The sequence below is a fragment of the Eptesicus fuscus genome, chromosome 7 (assembly GCF_027574615.1).
Source record: "Eptesicus fuscus isolate TK198812 chromosome 7, DD_ASM_mEF_20220401, whole genome shotgun sequence".
In the NCBI taxonomy this organism is placed as follows: domain Eukaryota; kingdom Metazoa; phylum Chordata; class Mammalia; order Chiroptera; family Vespertilionidae; genus Eptesicus; species Eptesicus fuscus.
Window position 1 is genome coordinate 55,948,967 of NC_072479.1, and position 12,489 is coordinate 55,961,455.

Genomic DNA, 12,489 nt, shown 5'->3' on the forward strand with positions numbered 1-12,489 from the left:
CCGCACATTCGGGCCTCACCATGTGACAGCTAGACCAATGGGATTTGAAAATGGCCTTGATGATTCAGACGGCCGTGACGTCAGCGGGGTCAAGTTGTCGGCAGGCGGAGCGCGGAGCGTGGAGTAACAGCGCCACCTAGCAACCACCTCGGGGTAGGGGCGCCCGAGCACTTCACCGCGAACAAAGGAAGCGCCCGGGGGCGACAGGGGCAGGAGGAAGGTGGAGGGAGATTGGGCAGGGGTGGGGGTGGAGGGTGTCTAGGGAGAGTGGGGTTTGTTTACCCGGGAACCAGCCTGTACTCCTGGGGAAGGGGGTGGGAAGGGGGGGAATGCAGGAGAGACGGAGAGAGCAAGGTAACTCGCGGCTCAAAACAGTCAAATTCAAATTAAAAGGTCAAGACACCATTCAGGTACTTCCTCCCCTCTCCTCACCTCCCTTTTCCTCTCCTTGGACTCTGGCCTCTGCTTCTTCCCTTGGGGTGGGACTAGGGTAAGGTTTGGCGGGAGAGGGCTCCAGTGGGCAGAGAAATGGAGAAAAAGTTAAGGAATCCCAAACAGAACTAAAGTTTCTGCTTTCCTGTATCCTCGTTTGGCCGGCGTGCGTGGCCTTTGGGACTGAGAGCTGGGGGACCGCCAGTCACGGAAGTTGATCAAGTTGCAAGTTCCCCTGGGAGTTGGCAGGGAATCTCCGGAGTGGGAGAGGTCAGGGAGGGGGTCCCATCACTTCAGGGCTGCTTGGGGACAGGAGGTTCCGAGGGGATCCCAGGGTGGGGAGGAGGGAGCTGGTGACTGAGACAGGGTCGGACCCAGCAGTGCCGCCTGGGCCTGGCTGGGTGGGTGGCTCCTGGCTCACCATCTCCGGGGCAGGAAGGCTTTGGCCTTTGGGTGGGTTTGGTTGCTTTGCTCCAGGCCCCAGTGGCCCTCGCTTTCCAATTGACCTTGCTCCCACAAATACAGGGACTATTCCCAGAGAGAAAGAGGGGACCCGCGGGGCCTCAGCCGGTTTGGGAGAGTTGCGTCTCACACGGAAAACCAAGACACCAGACTCGACAAAATCCTACCCAGAGAGTTGTCCTTTGCAGAGCGAACGAGCTGGGGGCATTTTTGAAAGGAGAAAAGGTTCGAGTCTGTCATTGCGGTTATTTTTCAATAAAGGGAAGCCAGAAGTAAGGGGCAAGTATGTCTGAAATAGCTCTTTTCGTTTCTCCATCGCCTTTCTCCCCAAGCGAACTAAACTCTCCACGCCTTCCTTAGGAAACAGAATCTGGAAAATAACTTGTTTTTCTGGTCGCCCCACATTTTCCCCTGGACAAGCCTCAGGTTTCTACTTTCCGATGGGCTGGAGCCTGGCGGGGAAAGAAAGGACTGGAGCTCTGCGCGCCCTGGCGTGCAGCGGTGAGGAGGCTGGATGGCTCTAAGGAGGCCTGAGCCGGGGCGGCGAGAAGGGGACTTCGGACATAAATCCCCGGGATTCTCTCATCCAGTGGTCCAGAGAGAAGGCGCAGGGGTCCCCAACCCTGGAAGAACAGGAAAAACTGGAAGAACATCTGTAATGTATGACTTGCTTGCAGGGCCAGCCGGCAGGGATTGGAAATGGTTTTGTGTTTTCATTTGCAGAGGTCGCCGTGGGCTCGGCAGAGGGGCTGGCCCAGGCAAGGTTAGGCTGTTTAGGCTCCAGAGGAGACTTGGGACAGCCGGGGAGCACTCAATCCAGAGAGCCTTTTGTCCCACCACCCACCCCGAGGGAAACGGAGGAGACTTTATGGCCACTCTGTTTGCATTATCTGCATAAGTCTCTCCCCACCAGTTTGATCGAAACTGCTCGCTTTTACGAGGACCCAACGAAAATTCCCCGTCATATTTATCAGCCGGGGATAAAAATTTAGTATGGGAACTGATATTTCCTCATTTATGGGGCGATGAAATTAAAGACCAGAGCAATTGAAAATTATATGGCTTTGGGGGGTTCCCTCCCCCCTCTTTCACAGTGCCTTTATTTTCCTGCCTGGTGTGCCTGTCCCTGGAGTCTGGCGTCCCAGACCCCTGCCCTTGCTCCCTGTTTGGGGTTCTGCTGGGCCCTCTCCCTCTGCTCAGGTGCCACTTGGCCATCTTGGCCTTTCCTGGCCTTTTTCTCGGTGTTGGGGGCTGGGGGCCTGCACAGAACTAGGGAAGCCTCTGCCCGGCTAGGCTGCGATCCGGCTGGGGCAGCGGGAAGTGGAAGTTTGCACTGAGCCTCACGGTCTGAGCTTGGCCTGGGAGGGGGTGAGGGAGGCTGAGGAGGAGGGCGAAGGAGACGAACTCCAGGTTACCTCTCAAACCCAGCGAGTCCCTAGGCTTAACCTGGGGAACCCGCGGGAACGGAGTGGAGTCACTCGGCTTTAGGGCCAGTCTCCCCTACCAGCCCGACCCCCAGTCCAACTCACTCCTTACCTCACCCGTGGGAGGGGATGGAGTCGCTCCCGAATCCTTGCCATTATTAATGGAAGTAATCCCCGTGGGACGAGGAGCCTCCCGCCTGGACTCCCACTTCCTCACAAGAACAAATAGTGTTTAAAGTTGAAATAATTAGAAGTATGATAAACACGGCCCATTAATGAAAAAAGAAATCAAATTCATCAGCCTAAGTAGGACCCCCGGTGGGACAAATGTTTGCCTTTAATTACGCAGGATAAACGCAAACTCGGAGCCGTTAAACCGGAGCCCGTGCCGACGCAGACTTGAATTCAACTTGGTAGGGTTTTTCAGACTTTGGAATTCTACCCCAGTGGGGGTGATGGGAAGGAAGACTTGAGGGGTGAGGGTGAGGAGGGGGCCAGAGGAGCGTTTCTGCAGGTCGGTCGGCTGTAGGTCCCAGCCCTGCCCCCCTGGAGCTCGGTCTTTCCCGAGGCCACGAGCAAAGGCCGTTTCAGTCCTATTGTCCGGGCCTGGCGTTCAAAGGCACCGGAGTTGCCAGGGCATCCTGCTGCCGCCAGGCGCCCACCGGCCCTGCTCCACGGGGCCAAGGCCTTCAGGCCTGTACCCCAGGGAACGGGATCGGGGTCCAGGAGAAGTCTGTGTTGCTGGAATTGCCATGTTGAGACATTTCCCCAACTTCCCAGGAGTACCAAGAGACCTGTGACTCTTGGGCTTCCTCCTCTTGCCTCCACTTGAGGATGTAAAAATCCAGGGGCTGCAGGCCAGAGAGGGGTTCAGGCTGCACCCACATCTTGACAAATCCCGCCTACCCCAAGAGTCCTGGCTCCTGGTGCCCTTCTTCCCAGTACCCGGACCTTGGGAAGAGAGCAAGGAGGCAGGGCTGGGCCTCCTGCCGCTGCAGGGACTGTGGGCAAGGGAGAGGAGGAAGGTGCTCCTTGCATATTCCAGGGTGTTCGGTGGGTCCCAGGGGCAGGCCGAGGGCTGGGGCACCCGGGGTCTCCACGTAAAAATAGAAGAAAAATGGAGTGCTTCACAAACAGAAAGGAACCTCGGCTGGCTGATTTTTTTGGCTCAAACCCTCAAAGCACCCCCAGAAACACCCTGATTTCGCCAAGGAAAATTAGTGAAGTTTCTCCAAGAGGTTAGGGAAGTCAACTAGGAAATTCCAAAGGTGAAAAGAAAAAGGAAAAGTGTCTCTCCCTTTGCGGAAAAATAAAAATAAAAGTGTGTGTGTCTTGAAATCTCATCAAGCAAAATAGAAAACAAAATCACACGAGTGAAAATTGCAGGGTTTTTTTCCCTCTTGTTTTGAAGTCCCACGTAAATAATTTTCCTTCCAAAACTTGAAGGAAAGATTTGCTTTTCTTTTTCGCTAACACCAGACTCTGCCTCGGCTTAATTGGGAGAAAGGAAATCCCAGACAAAATACAAGTGCTCAGATGCCCAGGAAAGAGCTTTTCAAACAGGTATAGAGAGGGAGACAGGAGGCTGAGGACGCCTGGAGGGGCCTCTGGTCTCCCCGATCCCGCAGCCATTCCGCCCGGGCCGCCAACCATTAGAGTCGCTCTCACGGCTGGACCTTGTACACACATTTGCACCCCGATGCTATGGAGTTTACCAATTACACACGTGTCTAAGTTGTGCTTAATTTTGTATACAGAGCCACAAATATTCACTTTTACCCAAAAATGCGCTTCCTGCGATCCCGAGTCCAGAAGTCTAATAGCCTGACCAGCACAACTGCTTTCTTGCCTTTCGGAAGCCGACCAATGCTTTAATCTTGCCTCCTGAATCAAATCGAAACCAGATAGCAAACGCGTCCAAGAGAAGCTTAGGGAGGAGGAGACGGATGGGAGGATGTGTGTGGGGGGAAGGCCTTGCTCCCCACTTTAATGGTTTGCTTCCAAGTTGCCCCAGTAGGTCGGGTTTCCAGCCAGAGCCAGGACTGTGGTTGGGCCGGCTCACTCCGGTGAAAACCCCCGATCCTTCCTTACCGGCTGAATTCCTTTTCCAAGATCTGTTTTCCATCATTTACCTTTCTTTCTTCTTTCTTTCTTTCTTTCTTTCTTTCTTTCTTTCTTTCTTTCTTTCTTCCTTTCTTTCTTCCTTCCTTCCTTCCTTCCTTCCTTCCTTTTCTTTTTATTTATTTTTTGCTCCCCCTTCTTTCTCTGCATTTTTTCTTTCCTTCTCTTTTTTCTGCAGTTCATTTTTCCCTTCTCGTTTTCTGATCCTTTCCTCCTTCTTCCTTAATTCATTGCCTTTCTCTTTTTTCCTTCTTTCTTTCCTTATTATACAATTTATTCTTTGCTCTTTTCTTTCCTTCTCAGTGCTTCCCTTCCTCTTGACCTTCTTCCCTAGCCTTTCTTGTTAGTCTGTTTCGATGGGCTCTGTGAGGGGAGAGAATCTGGCTCGGTCGGCTGCATCCTCCCCAGCCGGCTGCTCAGGCTTGGAATTGACCTTCTCCTGCTTTCAGTCTTAATTCGGCTCCTCACCAGGGGAAGTGTGGGCTGCGGCAGCCAGAGGCCAGGCCTTCACAGTCGCCATTAGAGGAGACACTGACTCCGATGGCTCCCCGCAGCGCTGGTTCCAGGGCTCAGGTATCTCCATTCCAATCTCCCCAAAGGAGCCTGGTCCACTAGGCCTGTCTTTGGAGAATTAGCTTCATCTTTGTGTGGACTTCCAGAATTGAACAGTAAAGTAACCTCAATTTGAGCCCCATTGATTTCCCTAAAGCGGCAGTCGGGGGGATGGAGGAGTGGGGTTCTGTCAATCCCCTGTGATTCAAGGGGCAGATCCAAGGGCTCACTGGTGGGCTTAGTAGCCCAAGGCCATGTCCACTTGGGCACCTTTGTTATCTGAGCTCCCAGACCGCAGCCCTGCTGGCCATCCTCCTCCTTCTGTCCGGCAACCACTGTGACCGCTGGGCAAGAGGAATTTCTTCGGCGTTTTGAATTCTGTCTTTCTTCAAACTCATTGTGGACTTAGCGGGAGGCAGAGCTGTGTGCACAGAGAGACCCTCCCAAATCCCAAATCTGTGGTCTGAATCAAGGTTATAGGTTTCCACTTTATGCAGTGGGTTGAGAGTGTGTGCAGTGTATGTGTGTGTGTGTGTGTGAGAGAGAGAGTGAGAGAGAGAGAGAGAGAGAGAGAGAGAGAGAGAGAATGATGCCTGAAGTCAAACAAGAGGGCATGATGGGGGAGGTCTGGTCCTGCTGACATTGGCAGTCCCCAAAGCTGGGTCCAATGTGGGCCTCAGAAAATATTGACCTCAATCTTTAAGCCTTATTTTGCCTTAGGCTGAGCAAGGCAACTCCAGATCCCCCCCCCCCCACAAGCACCCCAGAGCCTCTGTCTTCCCAACCTCCCCCAAATCTTGAAATTTCATTCATAGCAAAACCAAAACTTTAAGTTTTAAAAAAAGGGGAGGAGGAATCTTGTAAAACTTTTATGCCAAACAAAGTTATAAAAACTTCCGGGTGATGCCTTTTCCAAAGGTTTATATGAATAATAAAGAGCTTAGTCGCGTGCACGGGGTTCTGTGGGGCCGTGAGAAGGGAGGGTTCAGCAAGCAGCGTGAGCCAGCCCTGGGGCACCAGAAAACCCCAGGGACTGCCCCCTTGAGGGAATATTGGCCCTTCAGATTCCTGAGAGAGGTTGGGAGAGGGAAGGGGTGGTGCCCTTGACTCCCTTGAAGTTCAAAGTTCCTCTTTGCTCTGGAGAGAAAAGTCCTCTCTCTGCCTTTAGACCACTCAAGAAATTAGCCCCAGGTAGCCTGCCCCCCTCTGGTTGAGAACTGGCTCCAGGTGTCCCCAAGTCTGTTCACCTTTCAGATATCTGGTCTGCAACTCTCAGAGCAGAGCTCTCCAGCCTCTCCATCTGGGACACCCGGGGGCTTTTTCTCAGAGGCTCCTGTGAGCCATCTTCCAAGGGGCCCTGGCATCATCATTTCCCAGCAACCCAGAGTCTGAGTGACAAAGAAACCCCAAACCCAAGGCTGGCCCCAACCCATTTCTCTTTTCAAGTCCCCCCAGGTTCCTCCTGCACCCCCAAAACCCATAGTAGGAGGGGGAGGGGCTCAGAGTGCTCTCTCTCAGCCCACACCACTTAATACCCTTGTAAACTCCCACGTGCGCTATAAACTTGGATTTTTACAACCAACATTCCTCCTTAGCTCCAGGAAACTTTGAACTCGGCCTCGGGTTTATTTACTGGGGGTGGGGAGTGGTGGCAGGGAAAGGGGGTTGGGGAGCTGGGAGCTGAGAAAGGCTAGAGAAGGGGGAACTGCCGGGCAAGGGGGTAATGGAGTGGGGGTCTGGGGAGTGTTGGGGGTGCCAAGACCTTCCACTACCGGTTTGTTTACTATTTAGGGCGGAAGCGTTTTCTAACACAGGCCAGACTGGGTCGTTAAGGGCGAAATGAAACTGGGTCTAGAGGCCCGGGGGTGGGGTGGGGGGAACGCTTTATGGCGGCGTCTAGACGGGGATCTTTTGTTCCAGGGCAGCGCCGTGGCTGGAGGGGATTACCCGGAGAAGTTGAGCCCAGAGTGGCCCTGACAAAAGGGTGTTGGACATCCCCAGGGTCCGAAAGTGGGTTTGTTTGGGAGACAGGAACCCTTTTTTTCTTCTTCTTATTTTTAGAGGGTCACCAAGGACTGGCAGGTTCCTGGGCCTAGGGTCACAGCAGCTTTGTTTTTCTTTCACTATGACTCCCCCCAGCCAGCCTTCAGAAATCCCTCCTGGAGTCCGGGATCTTTTCTGGGCTGCACATTGTAGGGAGCATGGTAGTTGAGGATTTAAAATATTTTTCTCCAAAATCAGGAGTCTTTGGAGATTAATATCTTGCTTTATAACAGATTTGTTCTACAGAGTTATCTTCATGTTATTTTATTGGAAACGTGGCCAGCAGGCCAGTACTCCTGGAAATGACTAGTAGATAAACACCTAGAGAAGTCTCACACTCACACAGGCCGTCATACACAGAGGATCCCTCAGCTGCATTCCTGCCGATCACCACACACTGCCATAAGTTACACACCACAGAGGACACAGCCCTAGGTGTGCATGTGGTCAGGTTTACTTCATGCTACAGGGAAAGCGTGCAAATGCTATTCTTTCTCATGTGTACCCATAGGCACACTGACTTAAACGTATTTGTGTGGGGGCACATGGGGGAACTGTGGGGCTGCATTGCATATACAGCTTAGTTTGCAAATTTTGTCTCAAAACCCCATTTTTAAGTTAGAGAGTCAGATACCTAAGCTGCAGGGATTCCAGTCATCAAAAAAGGACGATGGAGACTAGAAGCAATAGTCCATTGTCCTGGCACTTTTATCTTTCCTTCAACAGAATTGCATTGACAAAAACATTTTCTTTGAATTACCTAAGAGCAGTTCCAACGTGGGGGAAAGATACAAGAATTGGCCTCAAATCTCTGACCCCAAATAAGGAAGGAATTTGCATTCGAGATGGCCAGAATGCCCCCACTGAAAGTGCAGTGCGGAACGGACTGTGGTTCTCTTTAGGTAGAAAAACACGCATAGGTGTGGCCCACTGTTCACACAGGTCATCCTCCCTAGTGTCGCACCCCATGCCAACCTGTTAGAAAACAAATCTCTGGGGCTTTCTCCTGGGGACACCAAGTGTATAAACATTAGGGTGGCCCCAGCCTAGGTATTGTTGTGTCTGGAGGAGCCTGGCCATTTGTGCTTGAGGGGAAAGGGCCCAGTCCCACCTTCCCACCCTCAGGGGCAGCTAAGGTGAGGAAAGGAAGGTTTCTCCTCCTCTTCCCTCCCTCCTTCAAAATTGTATATAAAAAATCCAATACAGTCTTCTCCCAGAGAGAGAGAGAGAGAGAGAGAGAGAGAGAGAGAGAGAGCCCTATCCTCAACCCTACACACTTAACTGCAACAGACGGAGACATCTGGCAGGAGGGCAGTGGAGCCAAGAAAATTCCTATAAATTTAAATTTGATGATGGTTACAATTAACTCCACAACAAACGTGTACTTAAACGGAAAGCATTGCCCGGCATTTGGACGCAGCTTGGGCTGCACGTGAGAAAGGAGAGCTTTAAGAGAAGCCACGGAATATTCTCAGCTCCAGACGGGGAGGAAGCTACCACCACACTCAGGCCCCTGCCCCTGGAGAGGGGGTGGGGTGCAGGCCCACCAGCCCTGGCCTACCTCACCTTCACAGCCTGTCCACGCCGCCAGGGCCCTGCCCGCGTGCCGCCTCCTCCACCTTGGGAGCACTGAGGGTTTTAAGAGGAGAGAGGCTAATAAAAGGGTCAAATAAAATCATAATATTGAACAGAATGAAATATCTTTATTTGCCACCATAAGAATTTCACAGCAATCCCTCTGGGACAGAAGCAGGGTGGGGATTGCACATGTACACGCACTCACGCACATGGAGAGAGGTGGGTGATTTGAATCTCATTCCAGGCGAGTCCTCCCCCTACCCCCTCCGGGTAGAAAGAAACGCTTGCGAAATTTATTTACAAAAATTCAGGCCCCAGCATGGGGGAGGTGCCCAGTTCCATCTCCCTACTGCTTCACCCACACCCATCTTTTTTTTCCTTAAAAAAAAAAAAAAAAAGGTGGTGGGGGGAATGGGGGAGGGCAACAACTGCATAGACTATCGCTATAAACCCGTGGAGTGGGGCACGACTTGGAGAAAGGTTGGGAAACCTCAATGCACCAGTTAAGAAATTTCAAAGGAAGGCTCTACACGTTCACAGGGAGGACAGCTAGGCTCGGGCGGGGCCTGGGCGCAGACGGAGGTAGGACACGGACTTTGCACACCTAACACCAGGTCGAAGGTACGGAAATTTCACAGCAAGGCAGGGTCACATTTAGCTGCCCCCTAGCAGCGGGGCAGGTGGGGTCGGGGCCGCAGCCCCACAAGTCTCCGGCCGCCGACGCGGCGTGGCAGCAGACGTGTTCACGTGCGCGAGGGAGCGCTTTCAGTCCGGGGATCGTCCGGCTCAGGCGCCGCGACCCCTGCCCCTCCCCCGCCCGACCCGAGCAGCAGGACCTCGTCGCGAGGTGTGTTTTCTTTTAAATAAAGTCTGGGCCTCGGCGCCCAGGGAGTCCACTCGCCCGGGGTCCGCCGCTTCCCGTCGCCCCCCTTCCAGGCCCCGGCCTGTCCCCGGGGCGAGAGTCCGGCTGGAGGTGAGGCGGTTCCGGAAGGAAGTGCGGGCCACGGCCCTGGCCACAGTCCAGCTTTCCACCCGCGAAGAGAAGGCGAGTTAGAAAATAAAAAATAAAAATAAAATAAAATAATTTCCCCCTTTCCCTCTCCCCAGAAAGGGCCCGGTCTGCGGTTACAGCAGAGGATTTCCCGAGAAATACTGCAGCCGGTCTCTGCTGAGTTTTTTTTCTTTCATCCTCCGGTTCTGAAACCAAATTTTCACTTGCCGGTCGGTCAGGTTCAGCATCCGGGACAGCTGCAGCCGCTTCTCTTTGTTGATGTACACGTTGAAGAAAAACTCGCGCTCCAGTTCCCGGATCTGGAATTTCGAATAAGGGCAGCGCTTCTTGCGGGTGCGAGGGGCGTCTGGAGGGGAGGGGGCAAGTGCGAGGAGAGGGGGAGAGAGACACGTGAGACCCGGGCGACCCCAGACCGCCGGGCGCCCGGCGGCCCCGCTCCCAGCCCCGCCGGGGGCAGCCCTCCCGCCGGGCCGGCCGCCTCTCCCTGCGGGCGCAGCGCGGGGGCCGCCGCGAACCCCCGCCAGGTCCAGCGGGTCCCCAACCCGGGCCGCGCGGGACCCCCGCCCCGCGGGCGAGGGCCTTGGCTGATGCGGTCTAGGGGGAGAAGGCGGCCTGCGGGGGGCCCAGTGCGCCCCCGGCCCCGTCCGCTCAGCCGCCGGCCCCGGCCCTGCCTCCGTCCTCCCAGGGATTCGGGGGAACGCACCGTCCCTCCCCCAGAAATGGGGGGGGGGGCGCGGAGAACGAGCGCGCAGAGTGAGAGTGGGAGCGAGCGGTGGGAGGCGGGAGGACGAGCGAGCAGAGCGAGCAGAGCGAGCAGGCACCGAGGACTCCCGAGAGCCGCTCCGGGGGCCCCGGCGCTCCCGGGCGCCCGCGGCCGCGCCTCCCCAGTCGCCGGGCCGGGCGGGCGCAGAGGCCGCGGAGCGCAGGGACCCGCCGGGACCCAGGCCCGGAGCCCAGCGGCGCCGGGAGCCGCCTCGCCCCGTCCCTCCGTCGCCGCTGACCCCGAGTGACTCCGGGTTCTGCTCAAGGACCCACGGAAACACAGTTTGAACATTTCAAAATTAGTTTTTAAAAGAAGCGGAGCGGCCCTGGCGGGCCTCTTCGGCCCCAGGTTCTGCTCCAGCGCCTCTCTCTCCCACCACTCCCCCTCTCGGAGTTTCTCCCCGTCGTTCCCTCGCCCTCCCCTTTCTCCCCCTCCACCCCTCCCCTCCCTCCCACCCCTCGGCAGCCCGGCTCCCCATCCTTCCTTAAATGCTCCTCTAAGTTCACGATCAAAGTTAATATTGCCCGCGATGGTGGCGCTTTTAAAAATTTCACAGACAGAGGGAGATAACGGGGAGGGGGGGGGGTTCACCCGGCTTTTTCTAAAGAGCCCTTTCCCCTCCCTCCCCACCCTCTCTCCGTCGTAAAAAGTCGAGTCGTTGGGAGAGAGGGCTTTGTAGGTTATAATAAAATCCTTTGAATGCTTATAAAACTCCACATAAAATCAGACTGACCCAAAACACGAGGCCGGCCCCGTTCCCCTCGCCTCCCCCCCTGTCCTCGCCCGCCCGCCCTCCCTCGCTGCCCGCCTGGTTCCCGGCCGCTGCTACCTACTGGGGGCGGCTCCCTTGGCCGGTTCCTTGGCCGCCGAGTGGGTCGAGCCGGACGAGCTGGGGTTCGTGTTTTCCTCCTCGGCCTCGGCCTCGGCCCCCGCCTCAGCCCGGGACCCTAGTCCCGAGGCCGGGGGCACCTCGGGCTCCCCCTTAGCCTCCCCCTTGCCGGGGCAGGGGGGCTCGGGAGGCGCGTCGCCGCCGCCGCCGCCGCAGTAGGCGTTGTCGAAGAAGCGGTCGAAGGCTTGGGGCAGGACGCTGTTCTTGTTGACGGAGGAGTAGAAGCCCGCGGGGGCTGCGTGCGGGGCGCTGGGGTGGTGGTGGCCGCCGTAGGAGCCTTCGTTTTTCATGAGGATCTCGGTGACGGTGGAAGGAGGCAGGCACTCCCGGTGCATGAGCTCGTCGGCCGCCGCATAGCAGGAGGAGTAGCTGTTCCGGTGGTGCCACTTGCCGGAGGGCTCCAGGCCGTAGGAGACCTCCCGGACCGGGGGCACTTGGGCGGAGTAGGGGTAGGAGATCTGGCGAGAAGGGGCCTGGGGCAGGAAGGAGGAGACCGTGGAGAACTCGGGCATGTAGTAAGTGCAACTGGGCAGATAGAGGTTGGAGGCGCAGCTCCCTCGCTCCCCGAAATCAGCGCCCCTGTCCTTGCGCGACGGCGAGCAGAAGTTGCCCAGGTTGACCGAGTTAAACATCGTTCTCTTCTCCTGCCGGCTCCAGATGGAGGTTTTGGACCCGGTCTAGCGAGGGGGGAAAATTTGGGAAGGCGAGATGACGCGTTATCCGTCTTAGTCTCTCTCCCCGAGCACGTGATCCAAAGTAGATATTGTCATATATCAGTTCGGAGCACTTCGCAGACGTAGGAGGGGTTCTCTCTTAGGTAAGATGGGGACGTTCAGGCGATTGGTTTGCAAACACCGCAGAAACATTATGAAAATCAATTGCAGATTTGTATTCGTTTTCCTCTCTCACTCCCCTCCTCTCCGTTCCACAGAGCAAGCAAAGGAGGAGAGAGAGGGTTAGGGTGGGGTGGGCGGTGGGATGGGCAGGGGCGGTGGCTGGGAGGGGGGTAAATGTATTTTTCCTAGCTGCTGCTCTCTTTTCCCCAGGATTGGGGGAAGGAGGAGGGCCCTCACGTAAGGGGTTCTAGCCTCCTCCCCTCCGCCAGCAGAGACTAGGATGGGGATGAGGACCTCTTTCCCCGCTGCCTGATCCCGCCAGAGATGTTAATCCTTCACCCCCAACTCTCAGGGACTCGGAGCCCGCCAACCGGAGA

The 12,489-nt window shown here is 55.7% G+C and overlaps 1 protein-coding gene across 1 annotated transcript; it reads right to left on the bottom strand.

Annotated features, from left to right (window-relative positions):
* Positions 1 to 8,749: 8,749 nt before the first annotated feature.
* HOXC11 (homeobox C11) lies at positions 8,750 to 11,909 on the bottom strand. Its single transcript, XM_008140780.3, has 2 exons — positions 11,221 to 11,909; positions 8,750 to 9,970 (listed from the first exon to the last, which is right to left on the bottom strand). Exons 1-2 carry the CDS (start codon positions 11,906 to 11,908, stop codon positions 9,738 to 9,740), a joined length of 921 nt encoding a protein of 306 aa, XP_008139002.2. The 5' UTR covers position 11,909; the 3' UTR covers positions 8,750 to 9,737.
* Between the last annotated feature and the right edge of the window lie 580 nt (positions 11,910 to 12,489).